The 15205-nt window shown below is 46.8% G+C and overlaps 1 protein-coding gene and 1 long non-coding RNA gene across 4 annotated transcripts; one reads left to right on the forward strand and one right to left on the reverse strand.

Annotated features, from left to right (window-relative positions):
• Nucleotides 1-20: 20 nt before the first annotated feature.
• On the forward strand, nt 21-11593 carry LOC136194773 (protocadherin Fat 4-like). 2 transcript variants are annotated; one of them, XM_065984007.1, is made up of 23 exons: nt 21-223; nt 349-886; nt 955-1021; nt 1067-1379; nt 1441-1560; nt 1607-1951; nt 2006-2193; nt 2253-2355; nt 2410-3249; nt 3308-4348; nt 4402-4650; nt 4703-4864; nt 4919-5800; nt 5856-6110; nt 6167-7201; nt 7258-7524; nt 7578-7739; nt 7787-8662; nt 8717-8977; nt 9036-10088; nt 10140-10397; nt 10449-10610; nt 10673-11593. In XM_065984007.1, exons 4-23 carry the CDS (start codon nt 1260-1262, stop codon nt 11450-11452), a joined length of 9159 nt encoding a protein of 3052 aa, XP_065840079.1. In that variant the 5' UTR covers nt 21-223; nt 349-886; nt 955-1021; nt 1067-1259; the 3' UTR covers nt 11453-11593. The 2 variants fall into 2 exon arrangements, with proteins under 2 accessions (XP_065840079.1, XP_065840080.1); XM_065984008.1 differs by lacking the exons at nt 10449-10610; nt 10673-11593 and having other exon boundaries at nt 9036-10084; nt 10140-10276.
• Nucleotides 11594-13882: 2289 nt separating this feature from the next.
• On the reverse strand, nt 13883-15049 carry LOC136194779 (uncharacterized). Of its 2 annotated transcripts, XR_010671712.1 has the most exons (3): nt 14648-15049; nt 14494-14605; nt 13883-14442 (listed from the first exon to the last, which is right to left on the reverse strand). It is a non-coding gene; the product is annotated as an uncharacterized lncRNA (long non-coding RNA). The 2 variants fall into 2 exon arrangements; XR_010671711.1 differs by having other exon boundaries at nt 13883-14605.
• Between the last annotated feature and the right edge of the window lie 156 nt (nt 15050-15205).

A 15205-nucleotide genomic window follows, 5' to 3' on the forward strand; every position in this document is an offset into this window, starting at 1 on the left:
GCCTTGCGTCTCCTCTTTCTCTTCGCCTTGGCTCAGTTGGGTCTTTCAGACAAGTGGGATCGAGAAGGCACGTCGTGCACATCGCTTTTCTTCTTCCGACAAGCAAAGGCGGTCCGGTCCGGTCCGTAGGAAGCGATAGGCTGGACGTCACGTGCGAAATCGCCATCGTCGACATTTCTGAAGGACTAGACTACGAGCTACGCCTCAGACGAACGACACAAAGGTAGAGATCAGTAATCGTCGCTGCGATAATTCTACAGCTTAGAAGTAGTTTCGGTTTCAATATAGCTTTTTTTTTTAGAGCAAGTGCGATAGGAAATTAAATTAATGAGACTCTTTGCATTGCAGGCATTGATCGCTCGTGCCTCCCGCGGTTAGTCCTGCCCGTCACCCATCCAGCCGCGCTTCTCCCGATTTGGACAACCCGTCGGTATCGACATCAAATTACTCAAAGTGCTCCATCGAACGCAGTGCTGAACGCCTCGAAGTATATTTGCTTCGATCGAATCGCCTTTGAAATCGATTCGACCCGCTTCATCGACGTCGCCCACATTTTGCGTTGCTCTTGTGCCTCTTCGCGTGGGATAGTGCTCGGCTCTCGTCTTTCCTAGCGGGGATACTACTCTCCTCGGGATGAGTACTGTAGTTGCGTTGCCGTTTGCTGGACCGTGACGCACCAATATATATTTGAGTCAGAGTGAATTTGGCTCCAACACCTATTCAAGTTCACATCGAGAAGACGAGAGCATGAGAGCTGTTCTGTGTTCGCGCTTCTGCTTGGTTTTCTGCTCATGTAAGAAGTTGGTGGAGTTGACAATGACGACGACGGCGACGATGACGACAACGACAGCCACCTCCTTCTCCATGCTACAGAGTAAATTGTCAGGTAGGGGGTGCGCGTTTTTCTCACTGACTTACACACGCTAGTCCCGTATTCTTTCATTTTTTGATCAGGTCAACTCTTGAGGTTCGAGGGGATTCTGTTCTCAAAAATGCAGCTTGGGCATACAGTGGCATTCAGGTAGCCTTGTCAAACAGTGGTTGTCAAATTAATGGGTTCCTCTAGAGGCTTGAAAATCCCTTGCGGCTGGCAGATTGGCTATCATGAGAGACATGCGGATCTGCTACCTGGGCGTTGTTATATCGATCACAACCTTATTGTTCCACCTTATATCGACGTCATCACTATCTGTAACAGTATATGTTAGAGAAGATTTGGCTTCAGAACCTATTTCAGTTTACGACGAGAAGAGAAGAGCATGAGAGCTACACTCTGTTCACTTTTGCTCGTTCTTCTGCTTATTTCAGAAGGCGGCTGTTTCTGGTGGAGTCGTCGTCGTCGTCGTCCGCCTCCTCCGTGCTACGCAAGAAACTGTCAGGTAAGGGTTTTCTGCCTACCAGTTTACACGTTGGCTTCATAGTCTTTCGCTTTTCATTCAGGTCAACTTATGGAATGCGTGGAACTCCTGTTCTAAAAAGTGCGGCTCGGGCACGCAGTACCGTTATCGCTCCGTCTCGGTGTCACCGATGTGCGGAGGCTATTCGTGTCCTTCTACTTCGGTTGGTTGTGGTTCTCTAAAACTTTATTGATTACATTATTGTTTAGGCCAGTAAAAGCTGCAGCGATGGTTGTGCCCACCGCTGCTCTTCGTTCTCTGGTAGATGCTCATGCTACACGGGCTATTACCTGTCGTCAAACTTAAAGAGTTGCCGGATTCGCAACTGCGGATCGCCGTCAGCGAGTTACTGCCCTTCTTATAGGACGTACGGTTCGACCTGCAAATACCCGTCCTTCTCATGCAGTTCCGGAACGACTTATGGGAAAAAGTGCTACGTCTCGTGCCCAAGCAATTACGCTCGCGCAACGGGCAGCTCTTCGATCACTTGCTCTTCGTCCGGTTCCTGGCCGTCACACAGCACAATTTGGTGTTATAATCGGTGTTCGCTTTCGGTATGAGATTGGATAACGCCCTGCCATACGTTTTTCAAGCTGCGTTTTTCGCAGATTCGAATGTCTAGCGTGTCTGTCGCAGAGAACGCTAGCGTGGGAAATACCGTGGGATGGCTTTCCTCTAGCGATTCGGACTGCAGCGGAATCTCGTATCAGCTGGTAAATAGCGCCGGGAGTAGATTCAGAATATCCGGAAGTCGAGTTCTTGTCAACTCCAGGCTTAACTACGAATCGTCGAGCACGTCAGTAAAATTTTGTCTCTTTTCTTGTCTTTTCGAATGGCTGTTTTTCATTTGTGCAGGCACGCAATCAAGATCCGCGCCACGGAGCCTGGAGGCATTGTAATCGAGAAACCATTTACCATATCAATTTTGAACGTGAATGAATCTCCAACTGGAATATCGGTACGTCTCCCACAGCATGATGTATCACATGAACTTACCTGCATGCTCGCGTAGCTCTCAAATCGATACGTAAATGAGAATAGCGCCTACGGAACTGTAGTCGGAAGTTTCACGACTCACGATCCCGACACGGGGCAATCTCACAGTCTTACACTGCTAAACAGTGCCGGGGGCCGATTTCGAATTCAAGGAAATCAGCTTCAGGTTGCGGTGTCAAACAGCCGGTGTCTCTCTTACGGTGGCAGTTACTGCTCGTTAAATTACGAAGCGAAGACCTCTCATTATATCGGAGTTCGCAGCCGCGACAGCGGTACTCCGTCAAAATACATTAATCGATATTTGTATGTCTATTTGCGAAATGTGAACGATCGTCCGAGAAACCTTCGGCTTTCTGGAAGAACCTTACAAGAAAATGCGACAATCGGTACCGTAGTAGGAACGCTAACGGCGTCTGACGAAGATTTCGTGCAATCGCTGACGTACTCGCTAACCAACAATGCCGGTGGCCGATTTTCTATAAGTAGCGGCAATAAAGTGGTGCTCGCTACGAGAAGTGGAATTGACTATGAAACAGCAACCAGTCACTTGATTACCGTTCTCGTGAAAGACAGTGGAAGCCCGTCTCTGAGTTTATCTTCTTCGTTTAGTATCTATATTTCGAACGTAAACGAGCCGCCGGGAATGATCACGTTTTCGTCCACCGGTGGACAGCGGTGGTTTAGGAGCAATTCGGCTTCAGTGAATGAGAACTCCGCCAAGACTACAGTTGTTGGAACGTTGATGGGCTACGATCCGGACGCCGGTGATAAGCTCGCGTTTGGCCTGGACGCTACTTCCGGTGGACGGTTTGCTTTGAAGTCGAGCTCGGCGGTGTGTTCATCGGGCTCCTTTGGCGTAATATACATAATTAGGTGTTTTTGAAGCGAATTATTCGCGTCTTTTGTGTGTGTAGAGTTGGAAGAGTCGATGCACGGTGCCAGTGATTGTTAATGGCGACCTCAACTACGAAGTGGCATCTCGTCGCACTATCTCAGTTCGACTCGCAGATGAGGGCAACCTAATCAAAAGAGAAAATCGCTTGATTGAGATCAGGAACTTGAATGATCCTCCGCGAGACATCATCCTGTCTAGCCGATACGTCAACGAAAACCGAAACAACGCGATTGTCGGCACTTTTCGGACGATCGACGAAGATACGAGGGACACTTTTACGTACAAGTTGCTAAATTCGGCTGGTGGAAAATTTGTTCTTGGCGGCGCGACGCTCATAACGGCAGTGAATGCGAACTTAAACTATGAAATTCAGCGATCATATTTCATCACCGTACAATCAACTGACTCTGGAAAACTCTCCTATAGCAAGAACTTTTGGCTTTATGTCAACGACGTAAACGAGAGTCCTGGATTCGTCACGATAACAGCAAACCGAGTAGCAGAGAACAGTGCTCAAGGCACGACAGTTGGACTACTCTACGCCAGCGATCCAGACAATCAGAAGCAGACGCGGCAACGGGTGACGTACGCGCTTATAGACAGTGCCGGCGGTCGGTTTAGGATGGTCGGAAACACTGTTCAAGTGGCCGTTTCGAATGCGCGCTGCCTCGCTATTGGCGGATCGGCGTGTCTGCTCAACTACGAAGCCGTGACGTCGCATCGTATTGTCGTACGCGCTACAGATAACGGGAGTCCACCTCTATGGCGAAACACTGCTATCACAATCTATTTGAGGAACGTAAACGATCGACCTCGAGATCTTTCGATAAACAAGTTCCAAGTCAAAGAGAAAGCTGCCATTGGCACGGCGATTGGAACTTTGACTGCAAGGGATGAAGACACCGGCCAGCGTCTTTCTTATCGACTAACTGATAGCGATGGTGGGCGATTCAGTTTGAAAGGAGCCCAATTGCTTAAGGCCAAGTCGACAGACTATGAAACGAAAACAGCACATTCTGTCGTTGTCTCAGTGACCGACAACGGGTCGCCGCCACTGTCGGTAAGATTGCCTAAACTCGGGCGTCCTAATTTTGAGACTTTTCACGATTTCAGATCTCTCGGAAAATTACAATTGAGGTGTTGGATGAGAAAGAGCCGCCGGTTTCTATTCGTTTCAGCGACACCGGGAGTCAGCTTAGTTTTTCAAACAATTCTCCACGCATCAGGGAGAATAGTGCGCTTAATACTGTCATCGGAAGAGTGATAGCTCGCGATCAGGAGAAGGGTGTGTTGACTCTTTCCTTAGATGAAGATGCCGACGGTCTTTTTCAATTGGCAACTTCTACCATGTGTACGGTCTCGGTGAGTTTTTGTTTTGTGTTCACGGAACATTTTTGATTCTGATCTTTTACAGGGAGGTTTTACTGTCTGCTTCGCAAATGTCGTTGTTGCGGGCTCACTTAATTACGAAGAAAATAATCGGCACACCGTTATTGTGCGTGCTACTGACGTCAGTGGACTTCACAAAGCTGTCCGCTTCACTATTACCGTCGTTGATGTGAATGACAAGCCAGAGGCAAGGAAGCAGAGGCCTTCATCCTTTGAGCGACTTTTTTACCGCTTTTTCTAGGACATCACCCTTTCATTTTCTGAGATTTTAGAAAATATGAACGGTGCCCTCGTCGGACGTCTTACCACTTTGGACGAAGATTCATCTCAGACTCACACTTATGTGCTGGAAAACGGAGCAGGTGGTAGATTTATTAGAGTGGGTAGCGATATTCGCGTATCATCGTCAGCCAATTTGGACTACGAGACGGTTTCGCAGTACACTATTTCTGTCAAAACATCCGACAATGGTTCGCCGTCCATGTCAACCAGTAAGAATTTTGTTATAGAGGTGTTGGACGTCAATGAAAAACCTGTAACGGTGAGACTGAATGGCAATCGTGTTCGTGAAAATAGCGGCATCGGAACGACGATAGGCATCATGTCTGTAATTGATCCTGATAATACCAGGACGCCTCTTCAAACATTCTCTTACACGCTTAAGGAAAGTGCAGGAAGTCTATTCAGGGTGGATAATAACGTTGTCAAGGTGGCCGCGTCGAATGTACGGTGCTTGGCTCTTGGAGGAAACGAATGCCTTTTGAATTACGAAAGACAAAACGTGTACGACATCGTCGTGCAAGCAACCGATAGTGGATTTCCGCCGTTATCTGTCAGCGTTACGTTGAGCATCACTGTTACCGATGAGAATGACAAACCGAGGAACCTTAATGTTTCAGACAACAAAGTGAGGGAAAACAGCGTGGTTGGCACCAGAGTTGGATTTTTATCTGCTGACGATGAAGATGGAGACAGTATAGCGTTTTCATTGTCCCACTCTGACAATGGCATGTTTAGAATAGTAGGAAATCAGCTGCAAACCGCGAAGGCATTCGATTACGAAATTTCCAAAGTTTACAACGTAACTGTTGTGGCTAGAGACAGTGGTTTACCTCCTCTATGGGTAAGTGTAACAGATAGACGCTCTCGCACCTAAGAGACTGCAGGGTCTTTATTAGATTTCCAGAACGTTTCTCGTTGATGTTCTTGACGCCAATGAACAGCCAGCTTTTATCAACTTGACTGACACGAATGGACAGCTGTCTTTTGTTCGAGACAAGCCTCGAATTGATGAAAACACTTTTAGTGGCACTGTGGTAGGCACAGTTGTAAGCTCGGATCCAGACACTGGCGATACATTGGAATTTCACTTGAATGACGACGCAGAAGGAAGATTTTCACTTGGAAATGTTACATGCAGGACAAAAAGATTGGTAAGTAGGCGATAGACAATAAAGAATAATTTGCACTTGAAAAAGAGCTTTTTCAGGTAACGTGCTGGACTTCATTAGTTGTCGCAGAGTCGCTCAACTACGAAGAAAGTTCTAGTCATAGCATCGAAATTCGTTCCACCGACTCTAAAGGCAAATCAATCACGTCTGCGTTTACTATTGCTGTTGTAAACGTTAACGACGGCCCCGAGGACATCCTGCTGTCTGAGACATCAATCGAAGAAAACCAAAACAGCGCATTCTTAGGCAGTCTGACGACCATTGACGACGACGTTGGAGACAGTCACACGTACGCCTTAATAAAGACGGCAGGTGGCCGATTCGTAATTTTTGGTGAAAACCTACTAACAGCAGCTGACGCCAATTTGGATTACGAAGAACGATCCGAATACATAATAGGTGTACGATCGACTGACTCTGGATCGCCTCCACGAGCTTTTCGTAAAAAATTCACGATAAAAGTGGTAGATGTGAACGAAGAGCCAAGTGCTCTATTGTTGAAAGGCAATAAGGTGAAAGAGAACAGTCCTAAAGGAACTCCTGTTGGGACCTTGTCGGCGGTTGATCCGGACAACGCGGCAACTAATCGCCAGACTTTGACGTTTACTTTGGTTGATAGTGCAGGGGGTCGCTTTGCTATCGAAGATGGTGTGGTAAAGGTAGCGATGTCAAATGTGCGTTGCTTGTCGTACGGTGGACAGGCGTGCCAAATCAACTATGAATCGGCGCAAAGCCACAATATCACCGTCGCTGTGACCGATGATGGAAATCCTGTGCGTCGCCGCGATTTCGTACTGACGATCTACGTCACTGACGCCAACGATAAACCGCGAAATCTTACGATCGATAGCTTCCAAGTCGACGAAAACGAGCCTGTTGGTACATTGGTGGGAAATTTAAGCGCTTTCGACGAGGACGTCGGCGATGTTCTCTCGTTTGAGTTACTGCAGCACAACGTCGGATTTGAAATACGTGGCAATGAGCTTTTGAAAGCGAGGTCGGCTAACTACGAGACAAAAAAGTCGCACAATATCACAGTGCTTGTGACTGATAACGGCGAACCGTCAGAATGGGTAAAAATCTAAAAGCGGTACATTTGTCAAGATGTTTTTTACCTCTCCTAATGTAGACAATGAAATCATTTGTAATTGAAGTGGTAGACAAGAACGAAGCTCCAGTTGAAATAATTTTCACTGACGAAGACGGGCAGCTGAGCTTCGTTGACAACAAACCCCAAGTGGAAGAGAATTCTCCGAATGGCACAGTGATTGGCATGCTGATGGGTCTTGACGCAGACGCAGAGCAGTTGCTGACGTTTTTCCTCTACGACGACGATGAAGGACAATTTGGAATACTTAACGCAACGGCGAATTGTAGCTCGAACGTGTCCGCTCCTGTAAGTCGCTAACAAACGGCGTTGTTCCAAGCATTTAGTACTTTGAGAAATAGGGTGTCAGGACGGTGTGCAGTGCAAAGATCATAACGAAAAATTCGTTCAACTACGAAGACCCTGTCAGTCACAGTATTGCCGTTCGTGCTACCGATGCAGGCCATCTCAACAAAACTGCACAATTTTTCATTAGAATCGTAGACGTCAACGAAAAACCTACGGTAAGTGTCAAACGTTTTTTGTTATGAAAAATGTATTTTCCTTTCAGGGTATTCTATATTCTGGCAACACAAGTGTCTCTGAAAATCGAATTGATGTCGTTCTTGGCTATATGGCGACTATCGACAAGGACCAATTTCAGTCGTACACGTACACGTTAGCCGATGACGCCGGTGGTCGATTCGTTGTCGAGGGCCACATACTGAAAGTGTCTTCGTCGGCAAATCTCGACTATGAATTTGCTGAACGTCACGCTGTCGTTGTGAATTCGACGGACAGCGGTTCGCCTCCGCTTTCGGTCTCCGAGACGTTCGTCATTCAAGTTTTGGACGTAAACGAGGCTCCATCGGCTGTGATTCTAGACAGAAATACTGTCATTGAAAACAGTCCCTCAAATACGGTGATCGGAAATTTGTCGTCTGTGGATTCCGACTATTCACAGACCCATTCGTATAAACTTGTGGACTCGAGCGACGGTCGATTTATATTGGCAGGAAACACTTTAAAAACGGCCGTATCCAACGTGAGATGTTTAGAAGTGGGAGGCAGCGAATGCATTTTGAACCACGAAAAAGCAGAAGAACGGTACATTCGCGTTCGTGCAACCGATAGCGGATCGCCGCCGCTCTCCGTCGAATCCCAGTTAAAGATTCGAGTGGCAGATGCAAACGATAGGCCGAGAAATCTAACGTTATCAAGCAGTGAAGTGCACGAAAATGTGCCGGCTGGGACTGAAATAGGAACATTGGGAGCAAAGGACGAAGACGACTCTCAGGAACTTGTTTTTGATCTAGCGTACGAGAATAGGGATCACTTCAGAATTATTGGGAATGAACTGCAGATGACGATCACTCCAAATTTCGAGATGACGAGATTATATTCTGTCATTATTATAGCCCAAGACAATGGCATTCCTCAGATGAACGTAATTGCAGTACAGTTATATGACTACATATTTAATATGTGATGTTATACGTAGGTCTCAAAGACTTTTAGCATCGAAATTTTAGACGTGAACGAACCTCCATTTGACGTCAACGTCACCGACGAATACGGTCTAATGAACTTCAGCAGAGGCATGCCCAGAGTCGATGAAAACACTTCCAAAGGAACAATAATTGGAAAAGTTGTCGCTAAGGATTACGACGCCAACGATACGTTGATGTTCTTCTTGGACGATGACTCTGGCGGGCATTTTGCTTTGGAAACGACGACGTGCCAGTCCGAAGCTGGCGTGGCGGTACGACTACGTACTGTTCGGTGCGCTAGCGAGATGAATAATTTTTTGACGATTTTAGGACGTACACACTGTCTGTTGGACGACGCTTGTCGTTTCAGCAAATCTCGACTACGAAAGCGACGATCACTTACAGCACATAAACATTAGCGTGTACGACTCGGGAGAGCTATCTGTTGTTCGTCAGTTTGTCGTTGCTATTGGAAACGTCAATTATCGACCAAAGGACATCAAGTTTTCTGACGTCACTCAAGGTTCGGTCAAAGAAAATCAAGAGAACGCATTTGTTGCTAGTCTAGTGACAATCGACGATGACCAATCTGACAAACACACGTACGAATTGATTGGCTCCGCTAACAATCGATTCACGATTGACGGCAACACCCTAACGACAATAGCAAGTTTAGATTATGAAGACGAGTCAGAACACACAGTCGTCATCAGGTCTATTGACTCCGGATTTCCTCCACTGTACGTCGACAAAAACTTCACAATACACGTAACAGATGTCAATGAGGCACCTAGCGCTGTGATGGTAAAGGACAACGATGTGAAAGAGAACAGTGAGATTGGTACTCTTGTCGGTAAATTGCACGCTGACGATCCCGACAATGCTCGAACAACTCGTCAGGTGGTGACGTTTACGATGACTGATAGTGCAAGCGGTCGTTTCATGATCGAGGGTGACGTCGTCGTCGTTGCCATTTCTAATCAGCGCTGTTTGGCGTTTGGTGGCGCAGAGTGCAAAATCAATTACGAGACGGCCAAGTGGCACAATATAACAATTCGTGCTGAAGACGACGGTACTCCTCGACTTGGCCGCACGTTCAATTTGACAATCTACGTGACCGATGTCAACGATCAGCCAAGAAATCTTGAAATAGACGCATATCAAGTTGAAGAGAATGAAACCGCTGATACATTAGTGGGGTCGTTCCTTGCCACTGACGAGGACGAAGGTGACGTTCTTTCGTACACTCTCCTAGACGACGATGAAGGACAGTTCAAAGTGAATGGGAGCGATTTACTGAAGGCGCGTGGAACTGACTACGAGACTCGCAAGTCTCATGCCATCACAGTGGAAGTAACAGATAGTAAAGAACCTGTTAAGTCGGTAAGTTTTGTATATTTGTTCGCGTTTATTACACCTTTTAATTATGTACAGATGAATGCGACTTTTATCATCGAGGTTCTTAACGTAAACGAACCGCCGGTGGCAATATACTTTAAAGACCGCGGCGGACAGCTGAGCTTCCAAGACAACTATCCTCGAGTCGAGGAGAATTCAGCAATGAATACCGTAGTAGGTATTGTGGAAGGTCTCGATGAAGATGCGGGTCAAATTTTGACGTTTTCGCTTGACAACGTCGATGGAAGATTTGGCGTCGAAGCATCAACTTGTCGTGCAACGAATTCAATTGATGTTAGTCCTTTTCGCTCTACAATCAAATTTGTATAATTTAGTCTTTCCTAGGGTGCTAAAACGGTGTGCATTGCGAACGTCACCGTGGAAGGAGATCTCGACTTCGAAACAAGTGAAAACCACAGCGTTCTTATTAGAGCGTCTGATAAAGGCGAGAAATTTAAGCGGGTACCTTTTGCTGTTACCGTTGTGGACGTCAATGATAAGCCTACGGTAGGAAGGCAGAAGTCTGCTAATAGACATCATGTCTAGTTATGTGGCATTCACTTATTTAGGACATCGTGATTTCTGGCGGTTCAAATCCCAGCGTGTATGAAAATCAAAACGACCTAATTGTCGGCGATTTGGTAACCGTCGACGATGATATAAATCAATCGTACCGCTACACCTTGATTAATGACGCTGAAGGACGATTCTATGTTGACGGCAACAAACTCATAGTCTCGTCGACGGCAAATCTAGACTTCGAAAATAGCACTGAGCACACCATCTTGTTGAAGTCGACCGACAACGGAACACCGCCCATGTTCGTGCCCAAGTCGTTCGTTGTCAATGTATTGGACGAGAACGAAGCACCGAGTTCGGTTCTTTTAGATAGATATGTTGTCGATAGTCTCGGTGTCGGTGACGTGGTTGCTAACCTCTCCACCCAGGATCCGGATAACGCTTTGACAACGAGGCAAACGTTTTCGTACGAGATTTCAGACGAAGAATCTCTTGGTTACGGATTCAGCATAGATGGGGATCAATTGAAGGTTACGCAATGGGTGTGGAGATGTTTGGCTAAAAATCAAAGAAGAGTGTGTTCTGAGGACTCTCGAATCGCGTCGACAGGCAAGAAGTATACAATCAGGGTGCGTTCGACCGATAGCGGCATTCCGTCGAAGTCGATCGAGGCGACTTTGTCGATTCAAATGAATGACGCTGGTTTCAATGAATGCGTCTTGGGCAAAGTGATTGAAAATTGTCGTCCATCGCGTTCGATTCAGCAGTCAGGTGGGACGGGAGAGAGGGACAGGGAAGGAGCGGCTCTGTCTGCACCTCGGCGTGGCTAACGTGCGTAAGGTTTTTGTCGGTGAAAGCATAGATAGCACGTACCGGTCCGGTTTAGATGGTCTTCTCAGCTTCGTTCTCTTGTTTTTCTTTGCTTTGTCCGGCGCTTTTTGTTCGTGAATTTGAGTTTGCTTCTACGTGTAGGACTATCTGTCTCCAAGTCAGCCATAGGGCCACGGATACTGGTATCCGTGACAGAACGAAGCGGACGCCAGGAACGCAGATAGATGTTTACATCCGGCTGCAACAAATCAAGCCCCGTATAAACATGGCGTTCTTCTCATCCTGCGACGTACACTGCGCGACGTACACAGCACTCCCAGTACAAAACTGATATCCACAATCTGACGGGAAAGGTAAGCTCAGCGACTAAAGTCGCACACTGGAATCAAAGAGACCCATTGAGGTGTAGTAGGCCTACACAAGTTGCTGCAAGGGGGGAAAAGTCCTTTCTCGGTCCCGCGGCCCAAAGGCTTCTTTCTCCTTTCTGGGCTTCATTCCGCTTCTCAGCTTTTTTCGGTTTACGACTGCTTACAATCAAAAACCATTGTCTGTGTCTGAAAATTAGTCAGTCGTTCGGGAGCATATGGGCGAGAAGATTTTCTCGAAAGTAAGCTGTGCTTCGTTCGCTAATGAGATTCGTAGACTGCAGCCACTGGCGTTCTTCCAGTCGCGTGCGAGGTAGCATAGAGAAGATCTCGAGGGCATCTTTCAAAGGCGCGTCTACTCCTATGAATCTGAAAGTGATTATCAGACGTCATTGCTGGCCAGTATAAATGCGAGTGGATTTGGCTCCGATTTGAGATAGCACAGAAGACGAGAGTATGAGAATTGTTGTCAACTTGCTCGGTGTCCTGCTGCTATCACATGCTGAATGTTGGCTTTCGGGAAGTCGTCGTCGGCGAGTATTTTCTATAATGAGTCGAATTCGAATTGTGCCTCCGTGCTACAGAGTAAATTGTCAGGTACGAGCGTACACTTTCTGCCTGCTGCTTTACCTGGCGGTCTTTCATCCCTTTGATCAGGTCTCTTGGTGGAGTTCTTGGTGGGGATCCAAGTGCGGCTTTGGCAGGCAGTATCGATATCGTTCTGTATTGATTTCAGCGAGATGTGGAGGCTCATCTTGTCCTTCTACGTCGGTTGGTACACGGCTTGTTAAAACTTACGAATTGTATTGTTATGGTTTAGACCAGCAGATTCTGCAGTAACTATTCTGCCCACGGTTGCTATTCGTTCTCTGGTAAGTGCAGAAATGGGTACTTACTGAGCTGGAACGGGAAGGATTGTCAACCTCAGAGCTGTGGATGGCCGTCAACGAGTTACTGTCCCTTTTCCGAGACGTATGGTTCAACGTGCAAGTACCCGACATTCACGTGCAATTCCGGCAGAACTTATGGTCAATATTGCATGGTCAATATTGCTCCGTCTCGTGTCCGAGACGCTCTCGCAAGTGGCAGCTCTTCGATCACTTGCTATTCGTTTGGTTTGGGGTCGTCGCACGGCACAAGTTGGGGCAAACGAATCAACAAGCCTCCGACTGCCGTACGACAACGTAAGTTCGCTGTCTACTGCGTTTTTAAACCGTTTTCTTTCTTCGCAGATTAGTATGTCTCCTAGTTAGGTCTCGACTGGGTTCAAGTGATTTAAAAGCAGAATATACAACATCCAAATCAAAGTACAAATAATTTAATCTTGTTATCTAAATAAAGGAGTGGTCTCTAGGTCTGAGTCTCGCGCATCTTTGACTCTAACTCGTAGGACGATAAGTTTGAAAAGGGTGGCGATTCAAATGAAGACACTAACTATAGAGCTCTTTCAGGATCCTTCGGGTCCTACACTGTACGGATAGACGTTTCTCTCAAGATTTTTCGTTGAAGAAGATGTGAGTGAAGAGGTTGACCACGGTCCCAACGTCCTCGGCAAGGACGGGTTGGTCCAAGAGATCACGGAGTTTGTAACTTAATTATAAGTTGCAAACTCCTAAAAGGCCATAGTATGCCTCTTGTGGTATGAGGCAATATCGTCTAAACGGCCACCTCTCCTGGGCACGAGCAGAAAAACTGCCCACACTATGGCGTGCATCTTTGGATAGAGGCTACTCTCCTCTATTAGTAGTCTCTGTCGGAGAATGGTGCCTAAATCAAAACGTGCCTGCATGCGTCTACAAAGGACGGTAGCAGGCACACATCAGCTGCGGGGATTGCAGTCTCAATACCATCCAAGTCGCTCAGGATTTATGTGGTAAGCAGATTTTATTGCCTCTCATTTAGCTAAGTGTGTCGTTTTAGGAATGGGGTCCTGAGCATGACCCCTTCGTGAAAAACTGCTCCGCCGGGGTCCTGGGCAAGACCCCGTCATCAAAAACTGCCTCGCAGGGGTCCTAGGCATGACCCCGTCAAAACTGCCTGTGCATGAAACGCGACTGGACACTGTTAATTTTTTTCAATTTATTAAATAAAGGAACCGTCCCCTCCCTTATCTACGAGCAGTTTTTTGATGACGGGGTCGTGCTCAGGACCCCGGTTGAGGAGCAGTTTTTGGTCACAGGGTCATGCTCAGGACCCTACTCCTAGAAGACGAACGTTAATAACAACAAAAATCACAGCTTTCTGACATAGTTACCTGCTGCTTTTACTTGTCGCCGGCATGTCTGCTTTTATAGCACCGTCTCTTGCGCTATAGCGCCGTCTGTTACGTTGCAAGAGCACATGGCGTAGGACGGCAACACGACAGCGTATGAGAAACGTGGGGAGATGACAGCACGTACTAGCACCTGATGCAAAGGTGCACCATGCAAATCCCTAACTACGCTACAAAAAATTATAGATGCATAAAAGTTGCTTCTTTCTGGGTTTTCCACTTAATTAACAATCGACACTGCAAGAAAGAGCTGTGCTATACGAGAAAACAAACTTTACAGTTGACAATTTATATGGTTATTTTGACTTTCCAAATGATCTTCCAGCTGGGTCAGCTCCTTCAGAAGAAATAACTCAAGAAAAAAAAAGAATCACAATAAATCATTGAGAAATCGCACATTTACCTTTGGAATGATGTACCTGATGGATCTATTGACCCTGAAACCCAGCGCAAAACCAAAGACGTCATTAAATAAAATAGATTAGCCAGAAACCCACTCTGCATTTACCATTGACCTAAATCATCGATTAGCTGCGTGAGAAATGGCACTAAATTACCTTGAAATCCATTGACCTAAAACTGGTGGAAGCAGACACTTCGCGTGACACCTGAGGTACTTGATGCACTTCTTGACGACGTCGTCAAACCGAAGGAAATGAGCGCTCGCGTACAGTCGTTTGACGTCGTGGATCTCATTGGACCTTTCCCGTGTACGGGTAGTCGATCAACGTCGTCACAGACACGGCGTCGACGTTGTTTCTGGTCTGCGTAGTCTCCAAGAAGCATCGTTCGGAAATAGCCGCTCATCGATGACCGGACAATGCGATGAGCGTGAAATCGGCGTCCGTCGACGACGTCGCAGAGATCGCTTGACTGTCGAAACGATTGGAGACCCGAAAGAAGAAGCGACGGACGTTATTCCATAGAGAAAATCGCCATTTGAGCGAGGACGTTCACGACTCACGTGGCAAGCAACGTGCCGGACCCGGATGAGAGGGTGTATTGCGTACGGTTGCGTACCTTTGTACGGACCCAATTTTTAAAATCCTTATCTTTCATCATGAAGATAGAAATAAGAAAGTGCTTCGCCGTTTGAAGTTCCTTTATGACGCTCA

The sequence above is a fragment of the Oscarella lobularis genome, chromosome 13 (assembly GCF_947507565.1).
Source record: "Oscarella lobularis chromosome 13, ooOscLobu1.1, whole genome shotgun sequence".
NCBI lineage: Eukaryota > Metazoa > Porifera > Homoscleromorpha > Homosclerophorida > Oscarellidae > Oscarella > Oscarella lobularis.